This window comes from Aulostomus chinensis, chromosome 24, assembly GCF_037954235.1.
Source record: "Aulostomus chinensis isolate RoL2024-O1b breed Wild chromosome 24, RoL_Achi_v1.0, whole genome shotgun sequence".
Classification (NCBI taxonomy): domain Eukaryota; kingdom Metazoa; phylum Chordata; class Actinopteri; order Syngnathiformes; family Aulostomidae; genus Aulostomus; species Aulostomus chinensis.
This window is the reverse complement of record NC_141343.1, coordinates 6,650,820-6,666,152: the sequence shown is the minus strand read 5'-3', so window position 1 is coordinate 6,666,152 and position 15,333 is coordinate 6,650,820. Positions and strand designations below refer to the sequence as shown.

The 15,333-nt window shown below is 46.8% G+C and overlaps 3 protein-coding genes across 6 annotated transcripts in view; 1 reads left to right on the top strand and 2 right to left on the bottom strand.

The window, feature by feature from the left end:
- Positions 1 to 8,997, bottom strand: part of poln (polymerase (DNA directed) nu) — a 48,948-nt gene extending 39,951 nt beyond the window's left edge. Inside the window, exons 1-6 of one of the 4 annotated variants that reach the window (XM_086197039.1) lie at positions 8,836 to 8,997; positions 4,481 to 4,685; positions 4,060 to 4,150; positions 3,635 to 3,973; positions 2,751 to 3,556; positions 1,725 to 1,840 (exon numbers count right to left, since the gene is read on the bottom strand). In XM_086197039.1, the coding sequence (XP_086053165.1) occupies positions 1,725 to 1,840; positions 2,751 to 3,556; positions 3,635 to 3,973; positions 4,060 to 4,150; positions 4,481 to 4,613 (1,485 nt within the window). In that variant the 5' untranslated portion in view covers positions 4,614 to 4,685; positions 8,836 to 8,997. The remainder of the gene's footprint in view (positions 1 to 1,724; positions 1,841 to 2,750; positions 3,557 to 3,634; positions 3,974 to 4,059; positions 4,151 to 4,480; positions 4,686 to 8,835) is intronic. The other 3 variants (XM_086197037.1, XM_086197036.1, XM_086197035.1) reach the window with 3 other exon arrangements.
- haus3 (HAUS augmin-like complex, subunit 3) lies at positions 4,771 to 8,806 on the bottom strand. The gene is made up of 5 exons (XM_086197040.1): positions 6,966 to 8,806; positions 6,673 to 6,882; positions 6,341 to 6,573; positions 5,923 to 6,208; positions 4,771 to 5,203 (listed from the first exon to the last, which is right to left on the bottom strand). Exons 1-5 carry the CDS (start codon positions 7,965 to 7,967, stop codon positions 4,976 to 4,978), a joined length of 1,959 nt encoding a protein of 652 aa, XP_086053166.1. The 5' UTR covers positions 7,968 to 8,806; the 3' UTR covers positions 4,771 to 4,975.
- On the top strand, positions 8,966 to 13,860 carry LOC147238534 (prostaglandin reductase 1-like). The gene is made up of 9 exons (XM_086197041.1): positions 8,966 to 9,093; positions 9,801 to 9,910; positions 9,994 to 10,039; positions 10,121 to 10,180; positions 10,588 to 10,755; positions 11,776 to 12,049; positions 12,133 to 12,238; positions 12,753 to 12,871; positions 12,958 to 13,860. The coding sequence occupies exons 2-9, from the start codon at positions 9,805 to 9,807 to the stop codon at positions 13,066 to 13,068; spliced, it is 990 nt and encodes a 329-aa protein (XP_086053167.1). The 5' UTR covers positions 8,966 to 9,093; positions 9,801 to 9,804; the 3' UTR covers positions 13,069 to 13,860.
- The last annotated feature ends 1,473 nt before the right edge of the window (positions 13,861 to 15,333 follow it).

The following is a 15,333-nucleotide window of genomic DNA, read 5'->3' as shown; positions in this document are numbered from 1 at the left end:
CGGCCGACTGCTAGTTAGCTTAGCACAATGATTGGCAGTGGGTGGGAAAGGTTAGCATCCATCCGTCAAAAGTCCTTACATACTTTTTTCCTAAAACCTGTCTTTGCCTCCATAACAAAGGAGTGTAAAGATTGTGTCAAACATCTGCAAAGAAAACAAAAGTAAAATTGCCAGATGTTGTAATAATAGATTGACATACAAAGCTCGAACTACTTTCTTGACATGGCGCAGTGATTTGATGCAGCACTTCCAAACTTTAGCGGGCGGAGGGGCGACTGCTACTACAAACCAAATCCAGATCCTGAACATCTATTCAAAAACACAGAGGACGAGTTACAGGTTTGGAAAGCTGAAATGGCGAGATGGAGGTATGCTAACACTTCCCATCCTTTACCATTCGTTGTGCTAAGCTAACTAGCAATCAGACAGCCTCTGTTGGTCTCAGTTCCCTTATGCAAGCATGGAGGGGAGATGAAAAGTTGGAATGTTCCTTTTCAGCTTGTTGAATGATACAGAACATGCCAAAGAAGAAGAAGAAGAAGAAGAACTTAGAGGTATTAATTTGAGGTTTTGACCACAACATTATTCTGGTGTGAGTATTTGTACATGACACACATTAAACTAGGAGTAGATAGTATTTTCTTTGGTATAAATCAAACGGCGACAAAGAATAAGAGGAATAATCCCACAGGCTCCAAGAAAAAGTTGACACAAAGGTGAGAAACAACAAGCGGGACAGAAATGTGAGACCCGTCTCCCTGAAGTAAACTCTTACCTCCTTGTAACCTTCACTGCATCTTTAAAATATCTCAATCACCCACACCAGGGAGAAAATCTTTATTTATATAAAAGCCCTGGGTGAGCACACATGCACTTGTGTTCTTTGAAATCTATGTAAGAGATTTGAAGTGGAGCATTTTTCAAAAGACCATATACGAGGTGAGGTACGCCAGCGATTTCGTGGGGTTGTCAGGTGTGAGCCCCGTTGGTAGGAATTCCCGTTATTCAGGAAAACGAGGAGCATTTTTCCCGTAAACACAACTTGCTCTCCAGCTGACAAAATCATGAACCCCCTAAAGGCATTGCGTAACAGAACACAGATCGAGAAGCGAGGGAAGGGCCGTGGCCCACTGCCTAGTAATGAGCGAGAATGCGGCGTGTACGTTGCTGATCGTAGCAATACCCTGAAGTTCTCTCCGCTCCTCCCTCCATTCCTCATCCTCCCCCTGAATCACTCTCTGTGGCGCCCCCCCCACCTCCCTATCGATATAACCACCTCCCTTTCTTTTTTTTTAGTATTCTTTGCTGTCTTCTCCTTTTCTGTCAGTATGTACCATGAACTACTTTGTCAGGTCTTTGAGCTTGAGGGCTCAGTGGGGAGCTATCGCCTGTCATCCTGCTGTGATATTGCCGACGGCACCCAGCTTTACACACCGCATTGATTTCTGTTTGCATTTGGGAAATAAAAGCTTAATCCCTTTTTTCAAGTAGCTGCTTACATTTAGGGACTTTTTTGTTTGTCGTGTTGCCTCTGCAGATAGGGATTATGGAGGGGGAGTGGGAAGCGGACATGAAAAAGTGAAACAAATTTCAGCTTCTTCCACTTTTGAAAGAAAATGACAGTTTTTCCTGACATCCTCCGATAATCTCGCATCAAGAAGGACAGAGCATTGCAGAGTACAGTAAAAGGAGGGAGGGTTAACAAACTTGCTCCATAGACTCACATTTTCCTGAAGTTGAGGGTTCCCACGGAGACAGGGAGGTGGTCTAAAGCATGGACCCCTGGGCCTGCACTCCGCAGGTGGAGTTGGGGAGGGACAGCCTTCTCTCCCCAGGTTCTCTGGGAAGACGGAGGTCAGAGGATTTCCATCTGATCATCATTTTCAGACACACCCTGAATCGATGAACTCACTCTGTAAGCTCGTGTTGGGCTAAGCATGTGAGGCAGGACAAGGTCAGCCAATACAAACTGACAGGTTGTTGTTTTTTCTTTTCACATAAAAAAACCCCAACAAATACCCCTGCAGCTTGTTTGTGCGTCGCTGCGCGTGTGTCTATGGATACGTGTGTGTTGACTCAGCATTGTCAAAGCTGCTGAGACTCAAGATCCTTTTCTGCGGCGGTAATGTGAGCACGTATCCCTTGACGTTGCTGAGTGCGTGCAGCAGGACTCTTGTCAATGCCACCACGCCAAACCAAGACTGGAAACCGAGACTTTCACTAAACTTGCTTTATAACCTCTCTAGTTATCGGTCATTAACTAGCACCTTGCACTTCCACCCAAAAGAGGAAGACGACATTTAAGTGTTGCCTAGTAACCTCTTGGGATCTTTTTGTGAAATGATATATGTATTTATTAGTTTATATTTTGCCTTTCTATTGTTATTTCATGTTGTGGATTCCGTCCTGTAGCTTTTCTTTATAGCATTTAATTAATATTCACTGTACTTCTTTGTTTCATTATCTATTGCTCAGGCACCTTGTAACCTATTATGTAAAGTGTCCTTGGGTCTTTCAACAAGCGCCATATAAATGTAATATATTACTAATAATACTATTAACTGTTGTGGGAGGTACTATACAGATAAAGATGATTATTTTTCATAAACCAGCACGAGTGGTTGTGTATTTGGGCCTCTCAGGCCCTGTTTACAGAAAGCATTCTAGCGCTCTCTAGTGGTCAGTGTTGGATATTTGTTGGCGGGTAAACAAGACAGCACATAACCAGTAGTGACCGATGTTAATCTTACCCGAGGATGTTCTCTCAGCCCCCTCCACAGACTCATGTCTGTCTCTTGGTTGCGCGGTGTAGCATTGGTTCCGCACTGTCTCCAGCTCATCTGAGCGTTCCTTCAGGGTTCTCTCGAGGGTGTCAGTGGTGGAACTCACCAAACTTGGAGCTCTATGGGGGTTCTCCTCGCCGCCTCTCCCCTCCACAGAGGACTTGGCCGGACTGTTGGTTTCACTTTCATGTTTCATTTCAGCTGCCTCGAGCTTGGTCTGCTTTTCATCCTCTGAATGAAAGCTTTTGTGGATGTCAGTTGCGGGAACCGTCCCCTGTCCCATCTCTGTCCACCTGACTCTGTCTGCTCTGTCCTGCAGGTCACGGTTAATGTCCAGCATTTGTCCTGAATCCATCTCTTTCTCTCTTATTAACGCCGGTTCCAGTGTGTCCCAACATGCTGACTGATTTGTATCAGTTGGAGGTAGATGTTCCCTTCCTGTTCTAGCTGTTCCAGGCTCTGATTGCTGTTCTCCCTCATTAGCGGCCTCCTCCAAGGGATTAGACTGAGTTTGCGTTGGGTTTGACTGACTGGATGAAGCTCCAGAGTCCTCCCGCTCATTTCTGAAGACGTTCCAGCTCTGTGTACTTCTGATTTCTTTATCTGCATCAGATGTAGTCATATCAGTCTCCACGAAACAGGACGAAACTGACAGGAGTGCCAGAAGAGGATCTTCTTGATTGCAATGTTCCTTTGTGGGGAACAACTCATCCTGTCCCTCATCTTCTTGAGAGAGACTGAGGATGAAGCTTGGCCTGATTTCATCAGTGGAGCTACAAGAGTTAGAGTGCTTGAGTATTCAGAAAGTAGAATTCGTGTTTCTCGCTCACAAATCCAGCAGCGTCACTTACTTTCTCCAGGGCGTGGCCTGGATTCCAGAGAGGAATGAGGTGTTCAGGTCTCTGCGGTGACTGGATACAGGTGTCTGGGAGACCTCGCGCTGAGCGGATGGCAGGGCTCGGCTGGATTTGTACCCTCTGTGGGAGGAAGTCTGTGAAAGCTGATAATTGACTTCAGTCTGGGATGCCTGCCGGTGGAACGATGCATCCCAGCGGGAGGACGAACAGTTGGAGGCCTGGGTTGACAGGGGGCTGTCTGGAGTCTGCATGTGCTCGTAGCAGGACGGCGGCCGAGAGATGTGGGAGGAGTTTTGGTAGGAAGTGGAATCACGTGACATCTGAGACCATGGTCTGAACCAGAAAATTGGATGATGGATGTCTTTGGTTTTGTTTGATATTTCCAAACACATACGATCCTGTGTGGATCAGCTACCTACCGGCATGCGTCTCTAGCACTCCACTCATCCTGATCTAGGCTCCAACTGCTGGGAGTGCAAGCCTCCGTCTGGCTGCCGTAACACCTCTCCACTATCACATGAGAAAAAACATGAACTTTGTGAGTCAAAAGGAGACTTTCTGTAAAACAGTGTGGTGCAGCGACTGCTTCTATGTCCCCACACGAATATTAACAGTTTAGCTCTGTTGCTTTGATTGAACTTACAGCACAGGAAAGAAAACAAGCTAGCAGTTCTGATACTGAAAAAGCTGGTTGTGCTTTGGGCTAACTTCTAAAAATAGAACCCAATTTAATCCAAAGACGCCCCCTGCCCCTACTAGATGTCCAACAGGTTTCACACTCCGGGTACAAGAGGAAGGAAGCCCATTTGTTACAGTTAAGTAGGTCTGTGCCTGACTCACTTGGCCTACGACAGCTGGAGTAGAGGCTGTCGTATGGGGAAGCGTGTGGACTCTGAGCACGTAGAACAGCCAGGACCTTCTGGGCTGCTCGAGACAGAGGTCCTGAGTACAGCCTGCTGCTAGATTCATCCATTTCCTCCCTGACCCAAAGCTTGTTCTTCTCTGATTCTACCTGGGGATCTTAAACTCCTCATCTATCAATGACCTAAACAAATGGGGGGAAACAAAGGGGGGGGGGGGGGCAGGGTTAGTTAATGCTAAAAACAGTGTGTGTGATACACTGCTGACCTCCCACAACATCCATCACCTTACCAAAAAAACAAAAAACCTTTCACATAAAAGTTTCTTGTTTTATTAGACAGTTGATTTAAGACAACAATGAAATAAGAAATGTTAGAACATCCCGTGACACTGGACTCCCATCACACAATAATACATGTCGACTTCCTTAAACTCCGTCACTGCACGTTGAAAGGTTTATTCTCCTTGATTTCACTACCGCTGTCGTCTTCCAAGGTTCTTTTTACTCTCCAGATCTTCAACTATTTTCTGAAGAAGCTGGGCGTCCAAGTGGAAGTAGACATACAGCTCCCTCTCTCGCCTGAGGAGGGGATTACGCTCCAGCTGGGAGCGCTTGGCTTTAACGTCCCCAACTATTTCTTGCATCACATGCTGCAAACTCTGCAGCTGAGCCTCCGCTTCTGCCAGCTTTGTCGTCAGCTCCTGTGGAGAAAACAGAGCAGTGAGCAACTATATCAAACCTACCCAGGAGGCTTATTATCTAACAGAGTCCCTTTCTACTTTTAAGAGGCATTTGAAGACTTGACTGTTCAGGGAACAACGAGGCACTTAAATCTGACCCTTCTCCTCTTGGTCCTCAGGGATAGAGTGAGTCAGAGGGTTTAAGTCCCAGCTCTTAGTGAACACTTAGCACTGACAATTTTGAATATTGAAAGACATTGTTGATGTTGAATTATTGGTTGTGGTTAAATTATATTAACAAAGGAAAATTTTAAAAAGCTCTGGCACTTCTGCCACGAGATGGCAGCACCTGCAGCCAATCAGACTTGAAACACTTTCTCGTTCTTCCAAAGGTTTTCCCTCCAGTCGAAATTCTTGCTTGTGTTGTACATATTGTAGGCAACCTTCCTGACACATATCTTGAGCACCCAGAAGGAACCCGCAGTTCTGCATTCTCTTGGTGGAAGTTAATGCCACACAGCAAAGTGGTATCATGCAGTACTTGTACACCCGAACCCTGTGTCTCTGTTTGACATCAATCGTGACGCAAAAAGTGTCATGTAGAAGACATAAACCATTGTGCTACCGGCTTCCCTCGACACCACCAGACACTAGCAATTTAAAAGACAAACTTACATCTTGGATTGTTTCTCAAACTGACTCTAGAAGACTGTGCGCAACACCAAGGGAAACACACCCACCTGTGCGTTGGGGCAGAGCAGCTCCTGGTCAGTGAGGGCCGCTGAACATACCTGCGGACCTAAGACCAGCTGCTGGAACTCTGTGTACATGGACCTTTGAAGCGCCTCACGGTCGCTATTAATACGAGCTGCTGTGTAGCGCTGCTCACGGCTGGCCCCAGCTAGAGCATCGCGGGACACCTGGAGGTTCTCCGCTAGGTCGCGAGCAGCCTGGTCCAAAGCTTCATATGTCCGAAAAGGCTCTGCTCGTCCTTTGTCTGAATGGTGGTGGAGGATCTGCAGGAGTCTGAGAGAACGGGTCGTTACATCACTGACATTTATCCTGGACCAGGTTTCTGCAGTTAGCTTGTGTGTAGCAGAACAACAGACCAGCCATTTATGATAACTCATCTGAAATAGGTCACTTTCCCTGTGTTACCTGCTGAAGGCTGCATCCTTGCTGCTGATGATGGGACTGGGCCTGGGGTTGATCACCAGGTCAGGATGAGCCAAGGCCTCCATCCTGAGGGACGCCGCTTGATCTTCACTCACTAGTCTACCCTTGACTTCTCCCAGCTGCTTCAGGGAAGCTCTCCACCTCCTTAACTCCATCTCCTGGGCTAGGAGGAGCAGGTCAAAGGAGGCCTTCTGGCGGAGGAGGTAATCACGAACCTTGGAGGGGGGAAAAATTTTAAAAAGATGGTTGCAGTCAATCAGTAATGAAACTATATTTTACGGTTAAGAAGAATCATGTTGAAAAGTCCAGCAGACCTGATCCTGTCGTGATGTGTAGTAGTCCTGTCTGGCCAGCTGCAGAGCCAGGTCTCCTTTCACTACTGGCACGTTAAGCAGCCTGGCTGACTCCCTGAGAGCAGCAGGAACTGGTCCATGGAGAAGGGCCTCCAGCTCCGCCTCCACTGCTTGCAACTCCTTCCTGGACACAACCTCACGCACATGCAGGGAGGAGGACGTGGAGATGCTCTGGAAGGGTGAAAAGATCGATAAGAAGTAGCTGAGAGAAGTCAGAGATACTTTTCATCTCGACTCATGTTAGTCTGCTTTACCTTGGTATGGGAGGACTTCTCAGACAGCCATTCTAGTCCGGCCTCCACACTCTTTTCCTCTGCGGTAGCCTGCATTAGCTGGTGCTGGGCCACAATGTGAGACCACTGAAGTCTGGCCATCTCTGTCCTCTGTCGACCCACAACACACTCTTCCTCGCTCTGTCCCTCCGATTTCTCTTCTTCCCCTTCAATATCACAAGAGCTGAGATCCAAGACCCGGAAGCGCTCAGAGCAAGATGTCTCAACAATATCAGAGATGCCCTGAAAGAAATGCTTCTGAGTGAAGACAGAGAGGGTTTTGGTGTTTCGCTCTTCTTGACGAAGATACGGATCCAAGGACAGCTGGGAGAGGAGAATGGTGGGCTTTTTATAAACAGAGGGGATTGACTGGGCCGATGGCTCTGTTTTTCCTGTCTGAAACAGGACATATGAAGTGAGCTTGCTCACTTCATCTGTGAGGTGTTGCAACAGAGCATTGGTATCAGCATTTTCAGCTCCAATAGAAGCACTGGCATCCTTTAGCTTAGATGCAGCACTGTGCAGTTCTGACGTGAGCCGCAGGTCAACGTCTGCACGAGCAGTAGCAACAACCTGCAACCTGTTGTAGCGTCTCTGCTTAAGCTCTTTCTCTTTATGCAGTGCCTGGAGCTCCGCCTCCAATTCCTCTATGGTCACATCCCCTTCTGCATCAAACATGGAAGATGAAGAGGGTCCAAAGACAGTCCCACTGCTCCCATCTGATGGTCCAATTGTTTTAAGGACCTCACCCAGTGCTGCTTTATCTAGAATTGGTTTTCCAGACTTCCTCAGCTCCTTAAAAGCGTGCACCTCTTCTGCAGTTAGGACGTTGTTCCGGTTGAGTGTCCGACAGACAAATCGCAAGAAGTGTAGGTTTTCCGGAGCACAGTCAAAGAGCCAGTCAAACTCTGAGGCCGTCAGCGATGATGCGTCAGGATAACCGAGACGGCCCAAGGCCTCCACGAACTGGCCACCGTCTAACATGGTGGTTCTGTAACCTGTGCACCACCCCCCCACTTGTTACTGCCTTTAGTCCCACAGCAGCACGGCATAAACAAAGGAGGATTAGGTGATGGTGGACGCAGAGCGAGAGGTTATGGAACAATATAATTAGGAGGTCTAAATCCTAAGAAAACACTGAGTCAATCTGCACAAATGTCTGATATTTTCTTTGCTGCTCCAGCTACAACAGTCAGATTGCACACAAAACACAGGTCAAACAGCCAAGCCAGTTCACATAAATTGCTAAATTATATTAAATACAACAGGGACATATAAAGATACTGAGTGGATTATAAGAGGCAAAAATAAACAGTTTAATCTGATGACAAATGAAATTGCCATTGGATACTTTTTTTCTTGGTTGCCTTTCAGCGTTTGCTGGATTGATCTTTCTGGGCCACCGTATTTCAGTTCAAAACATGAGAAATCTTGTAATTATTAGCCGTCGGTGCAAGCAAGTCACGTAGTTTTGAGAGCTAAATACAAAATTGTCCCTGACATAGAAGTATTATCTCAGCTCTTCAGTCAGCGGTTAATTAATGTCAATTTCGACATTTTACTGCCGTCAGAGTCAAAGCCAAAACTGAGTTTAAAGTGAGATGTTACGCTGTTAAAGCTGACTAACAACCCGAAATTAGGCGAATGCTAGTTCATGCTAGCGGCTAATATGTCTTCAAGTAAAAAAAAAAAGTCTGGTTTCGGCTAAAATTTAATAGTCACATTTGTGACGTCGTCAGTTGTACACAGGAAGCATGAAAACATATTTTTAACCCGCCCGCAGTATCGAAAATAAAGCGTTTCGTACTGTTAGCATACCAATAAAACGCTTAAATAAAACTCCTTTACTCACTATTTCGTCCGCTGGCTCCGCTCAGTTAGCCGCCCGTCCTAGCCGCTTAGCTGTGCGCGCGCCCAATTTCCAAACGGAGGCTAACGTCACCACGCAGGGGTAGGGTCACGTCCTCCTGCGCGTTGACTTTCAACCAATCAAACGTCACGTTGGAGCGCAGGGCCCGCCCCCTCCGCTCCAGTCAAACTACCACTGCTCCGGTTTTCCTCAGAGAGTTCACGAATCTCACCGTTTCTCCTGCACACTGGACTGTAACGGGTGAGTCTTTTGGATTCGATTGACGGGGTTTTTCGCTCTTCTAACGATGTAACCATGTTTAGAACAGTTTCCCCGGGTTGGAATCTCAAACAAATGTCAACTAATTGATTGGTTAAAGTTGCGTTGTCTGAAAAAACACACCTGCTTCTTCCTGTTTTATACTTTAATTCATAAGCGTGTGTGCAGGCGTCCTGGGCAAAGTTTTCACATCTTGTACCTTTGCTTTTTCCTGTTTCTCATTCTACTGCTGGTTCCTATACGAGAGCTTATTTTATTAATATTTTCATTGTATTTGTTGTCGCTGGCTTTATGTCTGTGGGTGTATCACGAGGACGTCTTAAACTTTTCTATTTTCTTTTTTCGCAAATGCAAAAGTCACGAAAGAGGAAGTCAACTGTTCGCAGGCTTCTGACTTTTAATTATTAGGATTTTTGTCATTTAATGGATTAAAAGAAGATTTTTGGATGGTTTTGGGGAGGGGGGGGCAAAAAAAAAGAAGCTGAGGATTTTTAACGTTTTTCATTGACAATGCTGAGACTAATACATGATGAAAACAATAATGATTTGACACGCTCAAAGGAGATCCTATCACTTAATCACCAGTTTTGCTTTCAGGTCTCTAAAAGTCCCGTTTATCAACTGGTGTAATATCATATCAGGGCATGACGCCTCTGTGGTTTGGGGTTTCTGATTGTGTTTTCTTTCAGAATCATGGTCCAAGCCAAGACCTGGATCCTCGCCAAGCACTTTGACGGCTTCCCCAAGAAAAGTGACTTTGAGCTCAAGGCGGAGGAGCTCCCTGAGCCTAAAGATGGCCGTAAGACGATTCACTCGTGCACTCCTTCCTTTGTGTCCCCCTTAAAACTCAGACGTGCTTCCTCACGTCTTGCTGTGTTTCAGAGGTGCTTTTGGAGGCCGTCTTTCTCAGCGTTGACCCTTACATGAGGTGAGTGTTCACGCGTCATCAGAGAAACGTGGAAACGCAATCGAGAATGCGATGGAACTTGTTTCTCCTTTGTCTCGCCAGGCCGTTCAGCCGGGTCAGAATGAAAGAAGGAGACGTGATGATCGGAACTCAAGTGGCCAAGTAAGAGAGCAAACGCACACACGCAGAAATGTCTCACATATGTCCTGATGCTTGTCTGGCGGAACAGAACTCGGTCCGCAGCTTCTCTTAATTACTGCGGCCTTTGACTCACTGAGCGAAAACAAATACTTTTGGCTTTGACGTAAATGTTTCAGCTGGAACGTTTCAACTAATAAACATGCAGAATCAATTACTCACAAACCAAACCCTTGTTATGTTTCTTTTGAAGCAAAGTGCTTTTCTTTTTTCTGTTGCAGTTACTAGACAGCAACAAATCATGACAATCAAACCTGCAAGACATTGACATTAAAGACGGGAAACAAAAAAATAAAGCCAAGAAAAAGACAGGGTTAAAAAAAAAAAGAAGTCCCCTGTCATAAGTGTTTGTTTTTTTTTCTGTTTCTTAGAGTGATCCAAAGTAAAAACCCAGCGTTTCCAGTGGGGAGCCATGTTGTGGGTCGCTGCGGCTGGAGAACCCACACCGTCTGTGACGGGACGGACCTCAAACCCATCATGCCCGACTGGCCTCAGGACGTCTCTTTGTCCCTGGCGCTGGGTAGCATCGGCATGCCTGGGTACGATGGCTCAACCTGTGTGTGTGTGTGTGTGTGTGTGTGTGTGTGTGTGTGTGTGTGTGTGTGAGGGTTGGAACAAAAATGATTTATTTTCTCGTTTAAATGATGTCGTGCGACGGGAGATCCTGAATGTAATCACCAGGACAAATAAACCTGGGCGGTAAGAAATACAGCGAGTAACCAATAGACGGTTCCCGCGTGTGACCAATCGCCCAGGAACAAAGAGTGCGGGCGAGCTTTGTTGAATCGGTGTGAGACAAGATTGTCCATCTGGACGAAGTGCTTCCATCTCCCTGCTGAAACTTCAGAGGAGGGAATCGCTGGAGTTTCCCAGCTGTGTTTGTCTTTTGAAGACTCTCATCCAAGCAGAACAGCTGAGGTTTGATGAGAATAAACCGGACGGACCCCAGATGTTTGTTTTCCCGGTCGGATGAGGTCATCAATAACCTCAGCGTTCCGGGGGAAAGAATTGCAGTTGACGCTCCAAAGGTCGAGGAGGCGAAACTGTCTGTCTTCATCTATTAAAAGTCTTTGCCTCCCAGAGACTCGACAGATTCAGGATATTGAGGGCCGATGTTAGGAAGGAAGAAAATTCTCACATTTGTTCCCATTTAGTCAGAATTATCAAAATATGAATGTCATAGAAACTTGTCTTTAAACAGGTGATGTCCACATGTGGTTGTGTGGCATCTGATGCAGCCATGACCATTCAGTTTGACAGCAAGTGATGACTGGACTTTGACCTCCATACTGGATTTTTGGAGCCGGTGCCAATATTAGGGAGGGGAAAAAATTCAATAGACCATCATAGATAGATAGATAGATAGATGTGTGTGTGTGTGTATAGATGGATATATAGATATGATATATGTATATATGATTATTGTCACCAAAGTAATAAGTGTCTTTTCAGAATTTTGTTCTGCAAAAGAATGTTTTTATATCTGACAACCTTCAAGCTGATACCGATCCAGCTGTGGCAGGTCGATGTCCTGAGCTCTGGCACCTTCCTCTCTCCAGACTGACGGCTCTGTTCGGAATCGAGGAAGTCCTGGGACTGAAGAAGGGTGAGACCCTGCTGGTGAATGCAGCTGCCGGGGCGGTGGGCTCAGTGGTGGGCCAGATCGCCAAGATAAAAGGCTGCAAGGTGGTGGGCTCGGCGGGGTCCGACGCCAAGGTGGCTTTCCTCAAGAAACTGGGCTTCGACGAGGCCTTCAACTACAAAACGGTGGGATCCGTTGAGGAGGCGCTGAGGAAGGCTTCTCCCGAGGGATACGACTGCTTCTTTGAAAACGTAAACGCGGTTTGTCCATGTTGAACGCGCTTTGGCTGAGATTGACATCAGCGTGAGCTCTTCCTCCCTCGTGTTGGTTGCAGGTGGGAGGCCCGTTCTCAACTGCCGCCTTAGAGCAGATGAAAAACTTCGGGCGAGTGGCCGTGTGTGGAAGTATCTCTACGTACAACGACACCACACCCCAGACTGGTAGGTGCCCTCCTTCTCATATTTCCACTTGAACGATTCAAATGGAGCTGGATTCTGTTTTGACTCGATGGAAATTCAACTGAAACTAGAAACACAACATCAGACTGTGTGCCTGTTACACCAACCGTGACCTTTTTGACCCCCATATTTTCGCAGGTCACTGAGTCCCGGTGAGTGTTTGTTCTATGTTTGAAGGAATTTCCTCGAGGTCTCATTGTGAGTGTGAATGGTTGTCTGTCTCTATGTGTTGGCCCTGTGATGGACTGGTGACCTGTCCAGGGTGAACCCCGCCTCTCACCTGAAGGCTGCTGGGATAGGCTCCACCCCCCCACGACACTTAACAGGATAGGCAGTAGAAAAAGGATGGGTTTTATTTTCATGTAGGCATGAGATAATGTGCCTGTTTCTCCAATGGGGGGGGCGACATTGTTATTGAAACGCCTGGGGAGCGAAATGAACCCTCAACCATACTCGGGTTCAAGGGTTGTCGTTTTTTTCTCTGGTTCTCCTTCAGGCCCGTACCCACACCTGACCATGATCTTCAAGCAGCTGAAGATGGAGGGCTTCATGCAGTCCAGGTGGGAGCACAAGCACCCCGAGTCCCTCAGGCGGCTGATGGGATGGTTGAAAGAGGTTTGTCACGGAAGCACCACCGCATATTCAAGGGTCGAGCCTTCAGTTCTTCTCGCTCAGTTCCGTTGTTTCGTTTGCGTCTGCAGAACAAGCTGAAGTGTCTGGAGCACGTCACTAAAGGCTTTGAAAACATGCCGGCTGCTTTCATGGGGATGCTGCGGGGCGAGAACCTGGGCAAGGCCATCATCGCCGTCTGATGTGGACGACATCTCTGCGAAGGACATGAAGGATGGAGCGACAGATACCTACCACTAACCACTACTACTTAGCAGTATATGCGTTTAGCTTCAAGCTACTCTCAATAAATAGTTATAGCAAATTGTGTCTTTAAGCAAGTTCTCCTCTGGAATTCGGTCCAAAAAATGGGAGGAGCTTCTCATCCATGATGCAGTGCAAGTGCTATTCTCACCTTCGTGGTGACATCACGTTTTGTGTTGTTGCTAGTTAACTTGTCACAGATGTCAGTGTGTGTTCCTGCAGCCAGGTTCCTCTCAGGCGATCATCAGAACCACACTCTCCACCAGTAAGATGACGAGTCCTAGGATTGTGGGTAGTGTAGTCATCGTCCCTGAGTACAACAAACACGGGGCTCGTACGGGAGCAGGTACGACGGTTTACACGCTGGGACGGTGACACCATTACAGCTAATCATCAACTCCTCCAGGGAGAACGAGAACCTCCCCGATGAGCTCGTGCCGTTGTCAGGAATCATCCGCTCACAATGTTTACAAAGTTAGGACGTCTGCGTGGAACTGGATTACCTGCTGCATCGAGTGAGGCGACGCGCTGTCGTCCTTCTTGACGGAGCACCATCATTCAGGCAATTTTCTGGGTGATGGATGGGAAGTCGGAAAGAAATAAAAGCATCATGGCATGAATTTATAATGTTAGCAGGCAGATGGTTGGGAGGAGTTGCGCTGATGCTGCTACTTGGGTACATTATTGACTGAAACTGAGCTTTTGTATGAATCAATAAAGTTTGCTTTTAAAAAAAAAATCTTCGTGGAATGTTTGGTAAGTCATGACGTTTCATTTTCCTCTACTTAAACAACCGACGTCACTTGAGCATCTTCTCTTTGTTAGGGGAGAACTTGGCTCGGCAATGTTCTACTTCCGGTCTCGTCACTCTTTCGCGACTTCCCCCGGGCATAAACACCGACTCACGACAATTACCTCCACCTTAATACCCACATTTCAACGATGACTTTGCTGACGTAGTCTGTTAATTCAGCAGTAGAGACGATGACACCCTCTGCGTCATCCATTTTAGACAGGCGGCAAACCAGTGACAGCATAAGTTCTAATGCCTGCGTCTCCCTGGCGGAACCCGCTTTTACATACATTCTCTGGTACCTGCTCACACGTGGGAAAATAAACTGAAATACACCATAAAGTTGACGATAATACATCTAACTAGCACTTGAAGTTGTATTTGTAGGCCCCAACATGCAGGTACATGACTCACACTGACAGAAGAGCGGCTGTCAAACACTCTGGCGCCCCCGTGTGGCCTCATGGGCACAAGACGAGCGGGAGGAGGGAGGAAAAACATCACCAGGAATGTAAAAAAAAAAAAAACGATTTCACCAGACAAAAAATCACATTCATTAAAGTCTAATGAAGTTGGAGTAAATATGTAACTACTAGAAGGAGTAACAATTTAGAAAATGAAGAATGAGGAAGAGCCATACTGGGTGAGTTTGACACCATCCTGAAGGAGGCCGGAACCAAACTGGTGGTGGTGGACTTCATGGCCTTGTGGTGTGGCCCCTGTAGAGGGATCGCCCCAGTTTTCCAAGTACGTGGACCACGTGAAACTCCAAAGTGTTCTGGGAGATAGCGCCGGTCACTTTATCAGCCCATTTCAGCCAGTAAAAGATAAAAATGTCAAAAACATTTCAATGTTTCAGTACATTCAGATCTCATGGGAGATCCCCCAGCAGTCTAAGCCAACAGCAGCATATCTGAGGGCCAGCCTAAGCAGCCCAACTATAAGCCTCATCAAAAAGGAAGGTCTTTAGTCTGCTCTTAAAGGTCGAGAGGGTGTCTGCATCCCGGACTGAAACTGTGAGACGGTTCCACAGGAGGGGGGCCTGATTGCTGAAGGCTCTGGCTCCCAGTCTACAATTCTACAATTTCATTTAGCAGACGCTTTTGTCCAAAGCGACGAACAACACAAGCAAGAATTCAGACTGAAGGAAAAACCCATAGGAAGCGCAAAAGTGCTTCAGTTGTGATTTGGTCACAGGTACTGCCATCTAGTGGCAGAAGAAGTGTCACCCCCCACAGTTGGTGCTACATAATCACTAAGTGCTGGGTCTTGGACCCTCTGACTTATTCTACCCCACAGGACAAAGAGGAGAAGAGTCAGGTTCAGTGCCTCGGTGCTCTCTGAACAATTGAGTCTTCAATTGTCTCTTAAAAGTAGAAAGGGACTCAGCAGAACACACAGAGTTCTGTAG

What these genes read in the sequence shown, in the direction of transcription:
- haus3 (XM_086197040.1), bottom strand. Translation starts at nt 7,967, where the DNA reads ATGTTAGACGGTGGCCAGTTCGTGGAGGCCTTGGGCCGTCTCGGTTAT. An exon ending in AGAAGTCCTCCCATACCAAG is followed by an intron (nt 6,883 to 6,965) that starts GTAAAGCAGACT and finishes TCACCCTTCCAG; the next exon opens with AGCATCTCCACGTCCTCCTC. An exon ending in AAGGATGCAGCCTTCAGCAG is followed by an intron (nt 6,209 to 6,340) that starts GTAACACAGGGA and finishes CCGTTCTCTCAG; the next exon opens with ACTCCTGCAGATCCTCCACC.
- LOC147238534 (XM_086197041.1), top strand. Translation starts at nt 9,805, where the DNA reads ATGGTCCAAGCCAAGACCTGGATCCTCGCCAAGCACTTTGACGGCTTC. An exon ending in CCCTGAGCCTAAAGATGGCC is followed by an intron (nt 9,911 to 9,993) that starts GTAAGACGATTC and finishes GCTGTGTTTCAG; the next exon opens with AGGTGCTTTTGGAGGCCGTC. An exon ending in TGATGGGATGGTTGAAAGAG is followed by an intron (nt 12,872 to 12,957) that starts GTTTGTCACGGA and finishes TTGCGTCTGCAG; the next exon opens with AACAAGCTGAAGTGTCTGGA.